Source organism: Uloborus diversus, chromosome 7 (assembly GCF_026930045.1).
Source record: "Uloborus diversus isolate 005 chromosome 7, Udiv.v.3.1, whole genome shotgun sequence".
Taxonomy (NCBI): Eukaryota; Metazoa; Arthropoda; class Arachnida; order Araneae; family Uloboridae; genus Uloborus; species Uloborus diversus.
The window spans coordinates 102,070,888-102,085,697 of NC_072737.1; the positions used below are offsets into that span (position 1 = coordinate 102,070,888).

General features: G+C 35.0%; 1 protein-coding gene across 9 annotated transcripts in view; it reads left to right on the top strand.

Annotated features, from left to right (window-relative positions):
- Positions 1-14,810, top strand: part of LOC129225960 (transmembrane ascorbate-dependent reductase CYB561-like) — a 69,295-nt gene that overhangs the window by 22,704 nt on the left and 31,781 nt on the right. For 2 of the 9 annotated variants that reach the window (XM_054860518.1, XM_054860526.1), the window contains exons 1-2: positions 3,128-3,752; positions 11,408-11,632. In XM_054860518.1, the coding sequence (XP_054716493.1) occupies positions 3,698-3,752; positions 11,408-11,632 (280 nt within the window). In that variant the 5' untranslated portion in view covers positions 3,128-3,697. Of the gene's footprint in view, positions 1-1,391; positions 1,465-3,127; positions 3,753-3,819; positions 3,903-8,782; positions 8,868-11,407; positions 11,633-14,810 lie in introns of those variants that run through there. The other 7 variants (XM_054860519.1, XM_054860520.1, XM_054860524.1 and 4 more) reach the window with 7 other exon arrangements.

Genomic DNA, 14,810 nt, shown 5'->3' on the forward strand with positions numbered 1-14,810 from the left:
AATCGTTTTGCAGTAATTCTAGACGTCAAATCACTGCTTTGTAGCTATAGAGAAATGTTTTTATCGTTTTAACTCTTGAAGATTATCTTGTGTCACTCCTCGATTGCATAATTATAGAGCCCCATACAAGGTACTTGGTTGATATGTCTTTTTTTATTCAATAATCACATGCATTTTTAAAAAATTTCTATGACAGCATTGTAATGTATTGAGCAACTGAAACGTGTTTCTAGCAGAAGAAAGCGATGAACACTCATTAAATAAATATACACATAAAAAATGAGTGTAAAAGTGAATGTAAAATATCAAGGAATTTTCTTGTGAAAACCATGCAGCCTCACCACTTTTAACGGGCCCCTCATAATGGACATACCATCGTTAAACTGGGCACACAAGTGTGAAATATTTTGTCTATATGAGGCAATGTCTTCTTTAGTTAAAATTAATCATGGTTCTCTATCAGTTTTCTATGTTCTGAAAAAGCCGAAAACACTTCATGAATTTCTAAGTCAACATTCAAATAACGAAAAACACTTTTTCTAGTCTGAGAATGTGTCGAGTTTCATCAAATAGTTGCTGAGAACCAGCGAGATTTCCTTTAATGAACATTGATTTCCAACTTACATAAATTGAATTCAGCCATTTTCTATCATTCTGCTCAAAAAATTTGGGGGTGCGACCGCCCCCTCTTGACCCCCCTATTTGCCGCCCCTGCCCGAGACCTGCTATCGAGGCTCCGCTGGACGTGTTAGAGTGTGTTGTTTTGTGGGTAAATCTGGTCAATCTGGATTTTTTTTTTTTTTTAAATTATGCATTTTGTCTTCTGTATGGTTTAATAGAACATTAATTCTAATCATCTTTGAAGGTACTTTTCTAAAACTTTTCTCCTACACATTTACTTTTCATACTATGATCTTCAACAGTTTGATTCTGGAAGACTATAGTATCTGAGAAAATCAGTTTCAGAGTTTAAGCAGCTGAAATATTGTAGGTTTGGGAGAGAGAGAGAGAAAACATCTAATTTGTAGGCAAGACCATTGTGCACGAAACAAAAGTGATTAAGTATAAATTTAGCCTTGAAACAGCTTTACGGTTGCTGTATAACCGGTATAGGGGTTATTTTTACGACTAAGAGTTAAAATAAGAAGTCTAGCTGTCTAAAAATAAACCACCAAGGTTGTTACATGACATTGAACTGACATTGCTGGGCCTAATTGATATTTGAATTTTAATTCACTCCCTTTGTCTGTCTAGTTTTTGTGCACATCAGAGCACGTGGGTTATAGATTTAAAAAAGAAAGTCGTTTTATCGAGGTTTATCCTTGTACGATAGTTTATTTTCTTTTTTCCATTTTAAATGATGTAGCTTCATTCAAAACGTGTCTTTGCAGTAAATCCTCCAGTTGTTCCCAGAAGCTGCCTGGAACTTCTTCAGAGGGGATTACTTTTCCTACAAAAGAGCAGGTAAGATAACTACTTTTGAATCCGCTCTCTTGGGGTAGTATATAGCATATGTTCCCTGAATTTTAACGTATTTAACGCTGCACATTAAAAAAGGGATAGCTTTGGGTAATTCAGGAAAATGTGCAATAAAAAGGGAAATTTGCTAATACATATTCCAAAATTCATAACATCAAATCGAATTTTGAAATTGGAAGGATAATTGACCTTGCATTTATGCAATCTATTTGTGTATTATAAGATATCCTTGTTGTGAAACATTTATCAATGGGAGTGCAACAGTTATTAATAATTTTCTGTCTCTAAGGAATTTCCATTTCATAGATAAAATTGTTTAAATTTCTCTCACAACCGTTAATGTTATTTTTTTTTTTGAATTGTTTAAACATATTCTTAAAATAGCGAAATAAAAAAAAAATCATGTGCTCTTCTCTGCTAAGAGTTTTTTTTTTTTTCAACGAAGGTTTTCTAAAGAGAACCCATCGTTTAGCTATGGATTTATAAATTTTTTAAATTTAACCGTAGGCGCTAATGTTAAAAAAATTTTGAACTGTTCGAAATGAAACGAAAAAGGTTCGAATTTAAAAATTAAGTATAGTAATGAGGTGCTGAAACTGAAATCTTTTTAACAGAAAATGATTTGATAAAATCTGACAATCTCTCCCAAAGTTATCAGACAGACCGACAGACATATTCTGCTATGTACATGTAAACGGTAGTATCGAATGAGTATCTGAGATATTTGAAGAAACGTGTTTTCGATTCAATACTAACAATAAGGAAATGTTGGAATTAGGCGTCTTTTTCGCGCCTTTTTTCAGCGGAAACCAAATAAGCGAGCTTGTACAATAAAGATAACGTACAATAAATGGCAAAAGTGTAAACAAATGAAAAATGAAAATTTTCAAGTTACTGCTCTTTACCTGCACACGGCAGTAATTGCCCTACCTTAATACCCAGCTTTCAAATTTTTTAATTTTTAATATTTATTAAATAATTTAGTTGATTTTTGATTCTTTTTTTTTCGAACTTTTGCGGAAAAGTTAAACAAAAATAATATAATACTAGTATTGAAAAACAAAAAAAATTACGATAGTTTTAGTATTGTTACGGATTCGGTGCGACTTCCACTTTCTTGAAATGAAGACACAGTTCTTGATAAAAGCACAGGAAATTTATTTACACTATGTACAGGAAAGATCGTCAACAACTGCAAAATTATTCATCAGCAATTAAGCAATTATCACGCAACACCGTAAACTCAACGTTTACACACGTATTTACTTCCAAATACGAAAACAACACAGCGAAATGCCTCGCTATAAACAGAGCTAATACACACACTCAGTTCGAAATCTGAATCGAAACTCAACTGTTTATCCATCGCTAACGGCTTAAATACACCGAAAAGAATTTTCTCAAATATTCCACACGCTTCTCGAAATGCGTTGACCGTTATCAAATTTTATCAATGAACAGAAAGGGAATAGGGGTCGTATATTTTAGCCATATGAAAAAGGGGTTGTATATTCATTACGGGAAACTATTTACAGGTTACGTTACTACAATAATTACTATTTACAGGATTTGTAACAGTATTTTTCATTCGTTTCTTGTTTTACAAAATCATTTTAAATGAAATAAAAAAAAAAGAAAGCAAAAAAAAAAAAAAAAAAAAACATTAGAAACTTTTTGTACAAATAATTAAAAAACTTTTAACTACAAATATATAAACATATTTGTTAAATTTCAAAAATATAAAAAGAAAATTTTATTCCTGTCTTTCCACTCAAAGCTTTTTCTCTGCATTAAATTAATCAAATTAATTTTCTCACGATTTAAATTATGAGTACCCTTTTTCACTTTCCAACGTGAATCTCCACCGCCATAGGGCACCGCGCATCTCGCCTATCGACCGCTGACGCAACTCTCAAGCTGTGTGATCGAGCACGGCTCATTTTCCCTTCCACTTACGATGCGGCCGCCCGTCGCGAACGACATTCGCACATACCGAAACTGTTCAGAAAAAGTTGTCGGATACATTCAATCGCACTGAAAGTTTTGCATGAGTAACGTCAGCATTCTGAAACTGGCAAAATGCTGTCGAATACATTCAAGTACACTGAAAGTTTAGAGGCTAATTCGGACTCATAGAGATACATATCTCAGCTATGTTGTGATCTGTGAGTGAAATAGAATAACGCGTAGTGAAGTTTTACACGTGGACGACTTCGTAATGGAGCACAGTCTGAATGTGCAAGAGGAAGAACTTTTGATAGACGGCGGAAAAGGTAAGTGTTTATTTACTTTTCCGCCGTATGGGCGTGGAAGAGAAGCACGTTGCTTGAGTGTATCGTGGAATTATATACCATAATTTCATTGCTCTTATATAATAGTTTGGCAGCGTACAGAGGTGCATTGAGTTATTTTTATCTTTACAAGTATGAAACGCTTTCAATCATATATTTTCTTCCCTGTTTTAATTATTTTAATTTATTGCCTTGTGGAAATTATATTATGGTTCGACATGCACCAAAACCTGTTTTTGTGCGGTCTGTTTTTTGCGTTTTTTTTTTTTTTTTTTTTAATATTTCTGTGCGATTCAACAGTAATTTTTGTTGCGAAAACCATTTTTACAACTACCCATGAAGTTTTGAGCGATTTTTTTTTTTAATTCCGTCCATATTTTCCACATATCCTAATCCCCCTTTAATTGCCCGTTCCTATGTGTCGATCGCCTGCTTGCATAATTTTCGTACTCCCTCAAATAACTCTTCTCCCTTATATTTTTATCAATCATCAACTATAAAATTAGAACTGTAAAGCTTTTTTTCAGAAAAAGTTATTTTTTACTTCATATTCTTACATTAATATGCAGTTTTGACTCTTAATTTTCATAACATCTTGATTAGGACAGCTCTTTAACGATAAATTGGAAAATTACTCTGAAATAGAGGATGCCGCTCGCTCCCCACCTGCATGTCACACACAGGGAAAAAAATGCATTTTCACGCGAAATCTGTTCCAAAATTCGTGGTCATTGATCATTTTACAAAAGTCTCCCCCCCCCCCCATTTGACCACTTAAGTAATATATATATATATATATATATATATATATATATATATATATATATATCGTTTTATTTAATTATTTATTTGCCAAAGACAGCTTTTCACATTCTATTGTTTTTTTTTTTTTTTTTTTTTTGAGCAATCACGATTGCTAATTGTTTTCATTTGACCGTCCTTGATGTTTGGTTCCTTTTTCAACCCCCACCATCCTCTGCAGGCGCGACTAAAGCCCTCGATCTGTCTCTTAAGTGGCGACACGCTCCAGCGTCCGCCATTTTGTGTCGTTCCGCAACTTTCTCCCTATCTCAACAGTAGAAAAATGCAGAGTTTCGCTCATTGAAAAGTATCTTTTTATCAACGAATGTTTGCAGATTTTTGATCGTAACTTATGTAACTGATAATATTAAAAAAAATGTTGAATTTTACCTTAGTAAAATATTTTTTTTATTATTAAACCGAATATTAGTAAAAAGGTGTTTTGAAGAAATTTTCGCCTATTTTTAAGAGTAATTTCTTTTTTTCCCCCATATAGACCTTCTGAGTTACAAATTACTTGAAATGTTTTAAATATGCGTTTTATTATTAGAAGGTTGATGTAGTACAACCAGGGGCGGATACAGAAAAATCTCTCGGAGGGGACCCGGAAAATTGAATAGCACCTCCTCCTTCCCCCCTGCCACATACGGTGTTTCATAACAAAGTTTTCATTACTTTATTTTAAAATGTCTTTTTTTTTTTAATTTTTTAGGATCCCTTAAGCTAATGATCCACTTCTAAGAACTTACATATTATGTACCAATATACTTTGAATGTGGACGTAAAACATCTTTACCGTTTCAAGTCAATTAAATACTAAACCATAATAATGTTACCGAAATGCTATACAATTAGCGGTTTTAATTTTAGGAACAATGTCGTAATGATTATAACACGAGGGCAAGGTTATTCAATAAAAAAAATATACCCATACCTCATTTGAGGTTTTAATATTATTTTATAGTATTTTAACTATAAAATATTATTTAATTAAGAAAATCATAGCTATTAAACATATAAGTTTTACTGAAAAATTCAGGACAATTTCTGTGTGGATTTCGAAGCAGTTGCTGATTGTTCTTGAAGCCATGATACAGTTGAGATAACATATTCATATTACATACCGCCTTTCAAAACCAGCGAGTTAAATGTATAAATGTATTCTGCCACTCTAGGACTCCAGTATGACTTCTTAAGCAAATAAAAATGCTATTATTCAAAATAAGCTCTATGTGTGTTTTGTGTTCTGTTTAATTAACTATATAAAAAAAAACGCTATGGAGAAGTCAATTAAAAAATTGTGAACAAAATATTTAAATAAATTCATCCTTTGGGGGGGGGGAGGCACAGGCCTCCTCCCCCCCTTAAATCCACTACTGAGTAGAACAGTAGTGAGCTAAATTAATTATGTCATAAATTATTTGTGGGCAACAGTTTGAACTTATTCATGCAAAGCAGTATCATTCATATTACTAATGTGTGTAGTTTTCTTTTTTTTTTTTACCAACACTTTCTTGTTTCTCATGACGATTTTACATTAAAAAATGCCTTTCATTTAAACCTGATTTTTAAGGATACTACTAGTTCTTAAAATTTCAACGAACTGATAATAAAATGTAACCAATTTAAATCAATATTAAAAAAAAATAATAATAATTGAAAGATTTTATACCAATAGGAATTCAAATAAAAGAGTGCAGATTACATCTGTGACGAACTGTTAAATAGTAATAATGAATTTTTAAATTAACAGATACTGGGATAAATCATATATATATATATATATATATATTTATTTATTTAAAAAAGTTTTCACATCAAAATAAAAATTTTAACGAAAACAGATTTTTTCCGGGCAAAAAAAAAAAAAAAAAAAAAAAAAAAAAAACTTCACGTAATTATATAACTTGGCTTGAGTTACATGTTACTGTAATCTCAAAGAAGCTTAATTTTTTTAATGAATAATTTCATATTTTTAATATCTTAATTTTTACGCGCGAAATAGATAAATAATTAACTTGGCAACACACTGAGACTCATGGCTATGACACTATTAAAAGCGAAACGACGTGTTCTTAAAGTAATTTTGCTACAGTTATTGAGACATTTTAAAAGTAACTAAACAATAGAAAATTTACATTAAAAATAAATAAAATAACTAGTATATTTAAATTTTGGGGGTTTTGTTATCTTAAACTAAGAAAAATCAGTTTTGAAAACAGGGCAAATATTTCACTACTGCTAGCAATTTATTAGGTGCCGTTACATAGTTGAGCTTTACAATATTTGAAGGAACTATTTATGAGGATTTTAGTGAATGTCCTTATTATCCCATGAAAATTAACAAACCATCAGACAATTTCATGAAAAGTAAAAAATATTACAATTTCAACAAGAGTTTCATAAAGTATCTGAAATTGCGCAGCAGTATTGATGAAAACATTTAAAATACATAAATAATCTTTCAATGTACTTCGATATAGTAATTTTGAACTGTTAGAACATCTTAATGCACTACACCAAGGCATCTTCACATTAAAGATAGCGTTTGATGAAAAATACGAATAGCAAAGAGAAAATATCTAGTATTCCGCACAGTGAAATCACACAGGCAACGACACAAAATGGCGGACTGAACCCACGTGACTGCCCGCCTCCAATCGCAGTCGAAAGCGGCGCGCAGTGCATGGATCAAAGTGTGTCGCCACTTAAGAGACGGATCCAGGGCTTTAGGCGCGACTCCTCCCGGTAGCCGCTGCTCCTCTGGTCGGTTGCGTCTATGTCCTACACACACGCACGCCTTTACACAAATACGCACACGCCAACGTGCGTACACACAGGTCTACGCACACACACAAGCCTACACATACACAACTATGCACACGCAACCGCCCAATCGGAAGGACAGGAACCGTTTCTAAAAACAAGCGAGTGGGGTAGTAACTAATGAGTAGGGTTCTGTCGCAACTCGTGATTGCGAAAACCATAATTTGAATTCAAAAGGTTTTTTTTTTTTTTTTTGATGTAATTATTATGTAAAGCCGCTATGTTAAAGTATACGTTTGTTTGAAAAGTTGAAATGAAATCTTTTGCGCGTATTTCGTGTCAATAAAAACTGCAATTCTTTCTGCTTTTTTCAAACATTTTCCCGTGAGGTTTTTGAGAAATGTTTTACTTTGTTTTAATAATTTTGGAAGCACTATTTATGCCCCTTTGGAGGGGTGTCATTCTCCAAGACCGATAGCACACACCCTCCTCCAAATACCACGAAGATTACTCACGGAATGAGAGCCCCCTCTCCCCCCCCCCAAAAAAACCCCTAAGCACGCCATTTTCTTAAAACTTCAACCAGGAGTTGAACCTTTTCGGATTTAAAGGCCCACCTGGGGGGGGGAGAGGTCATGGCGCCATTGAAATTTTTAGGGGGGTTGCTTTGAGGGGTATGTTTTTCCTTTTTGGGGAGGGTTCTCCACAATAAAAAAGGGGGAGGGAAGGGGCGTGCCCTTGCTCCGGGGACACCCCTGCATTAACGGCGCAGTCTGAGCCATGATTCCCCCCTGCCCACAACTCCTCCAGTAGATACCTCTGAGTTTGGATATGTTTATTCAAGGGCTGTATAGTTGGAGTAGAGGTAAAATCATTGCATATTTTTAGAATTTCTCGCAAATTTACTTTTTGTTTGTTTGTTAGAAAGGTGCGGGCGAAGCTGTGCACCCGCATAAGGTGCCTAATGAGCTCACAGTATGTGTAGCAATAAAATGCAAACACGGTGTTTCATCTTGATCGTGAGAAATATGATTTGAATTTTTTTGTATTCGTTCGAAACGAATGCAATTACTTTTATTAATTTTTTTAAGTGTAATGTTAGAGTGTTATACGATCCAAGCTCCGAAAAGCTGAACAATTTTGAAGAACTTGTTTCAGTTCACTCAGAGTAGCGTCAACACTCATGAAACATAAGTTAATATTGTTAGCAATTTAGCTCTTTGAAAAGTTAGAGAAATTTCTTCATCGTTTACATACTCATACAAGTTTTCCTACGTGTAGCTCGTTTTTGCCACACTTTAAAAAAAAATTAAGTTATTTACATAGTATAGTTTCATTTTTAGCTGGATTTGCATCTAAAAAGTAATTGACATTTTCGTTACTAACACAGCTAACATTTACGATATTTATATTATGTTTTACTTCATTTGAATAATTTCTTATAGGTTCCTCAGTTTTAATTTTTTATTGGTCAATAGGCATTTTCTACAGTGAAATTTCAAAAGAACTGTATCAGAAATAGAATGACAGGTGAGCCATTTCACATCACTTCTCAGAATTTTTGCATTTTGGATTGCGCTAAATGACCACTTTTTTGTTTTCTTTTTTAAATACACTGTTTCAATCACTGCACTAGTACTAAATCATTTTTTAAATAAACTTGTTCAGGTACTATTTTACTTTGATAAACGAAAATTTTCAAGAGTTCTTAGTTGCGCTGACATTTCTCATGAAAAATATATTGCCCTATTTGTCCTGATTTTTTGCTTGCTGACCTGATATTCCTGATAAAAAATATTTTGTCCTTATCTGTTTTGATTTTTGCCTGTTTGCTAATGGTACTGATATCGAAATAGGACAGATGGTTCACAGCAAAAACAAAAATTTCAAAAAATCATCGAAAATGATGCAATTATCTTCCAGTGCTCACTGGTTCTTGAAAAATTAGCTGTAATTATTGATGATGACAGAAAAAAGAAAGAAAGAAAATACAATTCCTTCCCCTCTTAGGCTCTGCCTACCCAATAGACACAAAAAAGTGCTTACATTTTTGCTGAAGTTACTTCTCAAGCAATACACAAATTGGTCAATTTTCAGAAGAGGCAGCTGTAGCTCGCAATAGGACCTCCCGGGCAGTACCGATTAAATTTTTCACGGTATTTTTCACTAGTGGGATGTAATGGAGGCATACTGCACACACACATACGAAACTCTAACCCCCCTACTTAAAGAGCTGATATGTGCATCACATGAATTCCTTTTACTCCAATTTAATGTATTTCCCCATTACTGGCAATTTTAATGTGATTCCATAGTTTACTCTCTAAATATCACCAACAGTGGCCAAATTGAAACAAATTAAAAAAAAAAATCGCCAAAAGTTGGCGACAAAACTTGGCGACCAAAAGACTGGCGATATATTGCCAAGTGTCCGCCAAATTATAACACCGCTTGAGTTTACATCGAAATTAATAATGATTTCCTCCCAAAAGGGGCAAAAGACCCCTTTAGAAACACCCGAATGCAACCAAAAGGGAAGGTGCACAACTAGACCCCACTAGGAGTCTACGTACCAAATTTCAACTTTCTAAGACATACCATTCTTGAGTTATGCGACATACATACGTACATACAGACGATATGAGAAAATTCGTTGTAATTGACTCTGGAATCATCATTATGGATATTTCGCATGTCTATACGTTCTTTGGCACTTATCCACGTGTGGTCGAGTCGAAAAAAAAATCTCAATAATTATTCGGGGGTGAGTAAAATGGAAATTAAGGGCGATTTTTGAGTGAAAATTTTTTCGCGAATACAATACTTCCTTTTTTACTTCCTTTTACAAAAAAGGAAGTACTATTGTATTCGCAAAAAAATTTTCACTCAAAAATCGGCCTTGATTTCCATTTTGCTCACCCCCGAATGAATGTTGAGTTTATTTTTCAACCCGACCACAAGTGGATATAGCCTAGGAACGTCCAGACACCCGACATTTCCATTTTGGCGATCCCCGAGTTAATTACAACGAGTTTTCTCGTAACATCTGTATGTATGTGTGTATGTATGTCGCATAACTCAAGAACGGAATGTCCTAGAAAATTGAAATTTGGTACTTAGATTCCTAGTGGGGTCTAGTTGTGCACCTCCCTTTTTGGTTGCATTCGGATGTTCCAAAGTGGGTCTTAGTGGTGTTATAATTTGGTGGACACTTGGCAATATATCGCCAGTCTTTTGGTTGCCACGTTTTGTCGCCAACTTGGCGATTTTTTTTATTATTATTTTTTAAAATCTGGTTTCAATTTGGCCACTGTTGGTGATATTTAGAGAGTTAACTATTGAATCACATTAAAACTGCCAATAATGAGAAAATGACATTAAATTGGAGTATAAGGAAGTCATATGATGCAGACACATCAGCTCTTTGTAAAAGGAAGTAAAATGTAGTGGTTGTCCTCGGCATCTCTGAAATACAAAGCCGTTTTACCAAGAAGCAGTAAATATATTGATCTCAAGCATACAATAATTAAACCCAGATGATCTTGAGTACCTAATCACTTAATTGAGAAAGGACTGCGATAACTATCTTCAAAGGAATATAGATTTTTCCTAATAACATTTATATTGTCATCGAGTAGTATGGTGAAAAAAGATTGAACCTCAGACACCCAAACCGTCGATCAGAACTTTCTTCAACTAATCAGATAAATTCAATTGGCGGTACGAGTGCCTGGCTAAGGTTCAGTACGGTTAGTGAATATGGCCGTTATTGGTTGGAGAAGGCTTCGATCGGCGGTTCGAGTACCCGACATTTTTGGTTTGGCGTTACGCTTTGATGTGTGATCTCGTTGCCTTAACTTGTATTTTATCCCGTGACAATAATGGGTAAAAAGGTCTGTTGCAAGTTTGTGACAGTATAAAATGCAGGAATAGTGTTCAGTTTAACGCGCTTTATAATGGTTACACGTTTCTTCGTGCGACTGTTAAAAAAAAATAGGATTTTTTTTCTCTTCCTTCTATGTCTGATGCGTCCTCAGCATCCTGTAAATTTCCCCGTTTTTCTTTTCCAGGTCAACGTGGCATGGATTCTCCGTCACTGGACGAGGGGCAAGAGCTGGGGTACTTCAAGGTATGGCTGCTCATTTCGCAGCTGTTGGGGGTCATCTGCATCGCCCTCGTCTCTGCCTGGTGCGGGCAGTACCTCGGCGGTTTCGCCTGGCAGTCGCAGCCTGCCCTGCAGTTTAACTACCACCCTTTCTTCATGGTGCTGGGGCTGATCTTCTGCTACGGAGACGGTGAGTCGAGTTGCTTAGGTTTTATCATTCTAGAAACAACCGCCAGGGGAGGGGGACTTTGTCGCAATGAGCCTGGGTTCCGGTCACAGAAGGGAAAGGGGTTCAAAAACAATCGCTACCAGTAGACTTTCTAGAAAATATGGAACAAAAATAAATAAATAGAAAATTAATTTGAGTTTTGACATCTTGAATTCAAATTATGTTTTTCTTAATCACGAGTGTTTTTGTGTCCAGGCATAAGTGTGCGGGTATATGTGTGTGTGTGTATGCGTGTTTGTGTCTGTGTGCAGGCATGAATGTGTGGGCATGTGTGTGGGTATGTGTGCGTTTGTGTAGGTGTATGTATGCGTATGTGTGTAGGACATGGACGTAACCCTGGAGACGGTTTTCGGTAGAGAAGCAGCATCGGGAGGGGCCGGTCGACGGTGGTGCTGCAGAGGGAGACGGGGGAAAAATAAAATCATAAGAATTCAAAACAGTCAAATGAGAACAATAAGCAATGCTCAAAAAAACATCATGCAAGATTTCCCTTTCAAACCTTGACAGCAGATATTATAATACTTTTAAGAAATTAAAATGAAAAAGATGGATTTAAAAAGCGTAACCATGAAAAAACAAAACAAAATAAAATAAGTTTAAGAAATTATAAAATGAGAAAGATGGAAAATATTAATGGATTCAAAAAGCGTAACCGTGGAAACACGAACATAAAATGGTTAACAACTTGAATGGAGATGAGAGTTTTCGAACTTGATTCAAAATGGCTTGTAACTGTTTTTCCTTTGGAGATAGAAGCTTAGATTTTCGACCATAGGTCGGGATAGATCTAGAGCAAAAAATGTCGCTTTTTCCAATGGTGTCAAAAAGAAAACTGCGGGACAATTCCTTCACTTTTTAGTGACAGATTTAATGAAGAAGGCAGAGCCTAAACAAATTTGAGTTAAAAACACGAATAACCCCCGCCGTGATTAAGTTAGAGAATTGGAAAAAAGTGCGTAGAAGGCGGAAACATCTGCCCTTTCCTCCGATATGTAATAATGATATATGCAAGTAATTTTTTACCCCCATATTCGGGATTTTATGTGAAAATTGGACCTGAATTGGAATAAAAAAAAAGAACCACTCATGATTTTTTTTCGAACTGGTCTTCAAACCTTTCCGGTGCTGAAAAAAGATACTCTGAAAATTTCAGCGAAATCGATTGGGTAGTTCTCGAGTTTTGCGCGTTCGCACAAACAGACGCGTTTTGGAGATTTCATTTTATACTATGTAGAGATCTGAAAAATCAAAGGAACATCAACTACGGTCAGGTGAGGAGAGCACAAGTTTAGTTCTAAGATAGTTGAAGCCAAATGTAACCTTATTTACTGAAGGTATTCTGTATAATTTGTGTGTATAATAGTGCGAAAAACACAACGAACTAAAAATGTTTCAAAACTGCTATCTTAGATTGCGAAAATTTTAATTTGTCTCAAAAAAATTAAATGCCTGTGTGTGCGGGTTTTTAAAAAAGTATTAGTAATATGCTTTGGCCAAAAAAAAAAAAAAAAACGAAAATATCTTGCATCATTTGAAAAAATGCATCCGTTGGCGAAACCCTGATATATATTTCATTTGTGTAAGAGAGTGATCATGAGTAATTGAAGAAAAATATTTTTTGCATTGCTCTTTTGTTTTTGGAACCTGTTGCGAAACGAAATGAATACACTTTTATCTTCAAAGCAACAATTATGTCAGCTCACGAAAAAGTGCTGAATCTATTGGAATTTCATCACTATCTGTAAACTTTAACAAACTGCCTGTAAATAGCGTTTGCGGGGGGGGGGGGGGGAGTTACGAAAATATTTATCGTCAGCAAATAAGCGAATACGAATAAAGAGAGAGAGAATAAGACGGAAAGATAATTATCGTCTGAAGAGAATAAATTAAAGAAAAAAAAAAATCATTTCAGCAACGGCATGTTGTTTACCGCGTGTATACACTGTTGTGACGGGGAAACAACTTTTGCAGAGCTGATTCAGCTTCATTAAGAAATGGCAGATTTGTTCGACATTGCACGGGTTCGAAATGCAGATCGCCAGTTCGAAAAGGAGAAATGATAAAGAAGCTAGTTCGTCCAGAACTGAACGAGTCTACTTTCTAATAATTTCTGCATCGATTTTCCTGATCTCTCTCTCGATTGCCTTAGACTCCAAATTGTTTCAAATCCAAGGAATTTCCAAACTTTTCCGATTCGCGGCACTCTTTAAAGAACAAGAATTTCCTCACGGCACCCTAGTCTAACTCTATGAAATGCATATTATTCTTAGCATGAATACTTAGCGGCATCCCTCACGTCTTCCTGCGGCACCCCAGGATGACGCAGCACCCAGTTTAAGAACCCCTGAAATATACAGGGTATTTCTGAACTTTTCGGCAAAACTTTAAGGGGTGATAGCACATATCAGGGAAAACAATGTAATGACAAAGATAAGGGCCCCAAACGTCTTCCGAAGGAGATAGGCGGCATTTAAGTTTAGCGTCCAAATTTTCAAATGATCATAAAAATAGAAAAATTGATCGATTCGTCTGCGATTTTCGCTAAAATTATTCTTTTTTCATTATTTTCTTGAAAATAAATTTTAAAGATGTAGTTTAAAAAATATCGTTAGGGGAGGACGCTTTAGACTTTGGAGTAACAAACAACTATTTTTTACCGCTATTTTTGAATCTCATTTGATTTTTTTCTAATGCTTGGACTTAAGTTTTCAGCTCAAAATCAGAATCAATGGGCGTGATTAAGTAGCACAAACTGAACTGTGTTCATAAGTTAAAATACACTGTCACAAAAGAAAAAAAAAAAAAAAACTTGAATCCAGAAGGAAACGAGCGATCTTCACGAAACTTAAAATAGATGTGGCCTATGACAAGATAAGGAAATTATTACAAATTCAGAACAAAAGATTGTTTTAATAAGAAGTTATGACACAATAAAGGTTATAAAACCGTAAGTTGTATAGCCTCCTCTAGCCGCTATTCAAGACAAAACACGACGTGGTATGGAGTGAAATAGGTTACCTATAACCACTTCGACTGAATCGGGGTTCGTCGTTGAAGATAACATGTCTCCTGTCTGTCACAGCCCAGCTAATCAAGTGCAGCGAAAATCCAATCCATCGCAATGGAACGCCGATTCGTG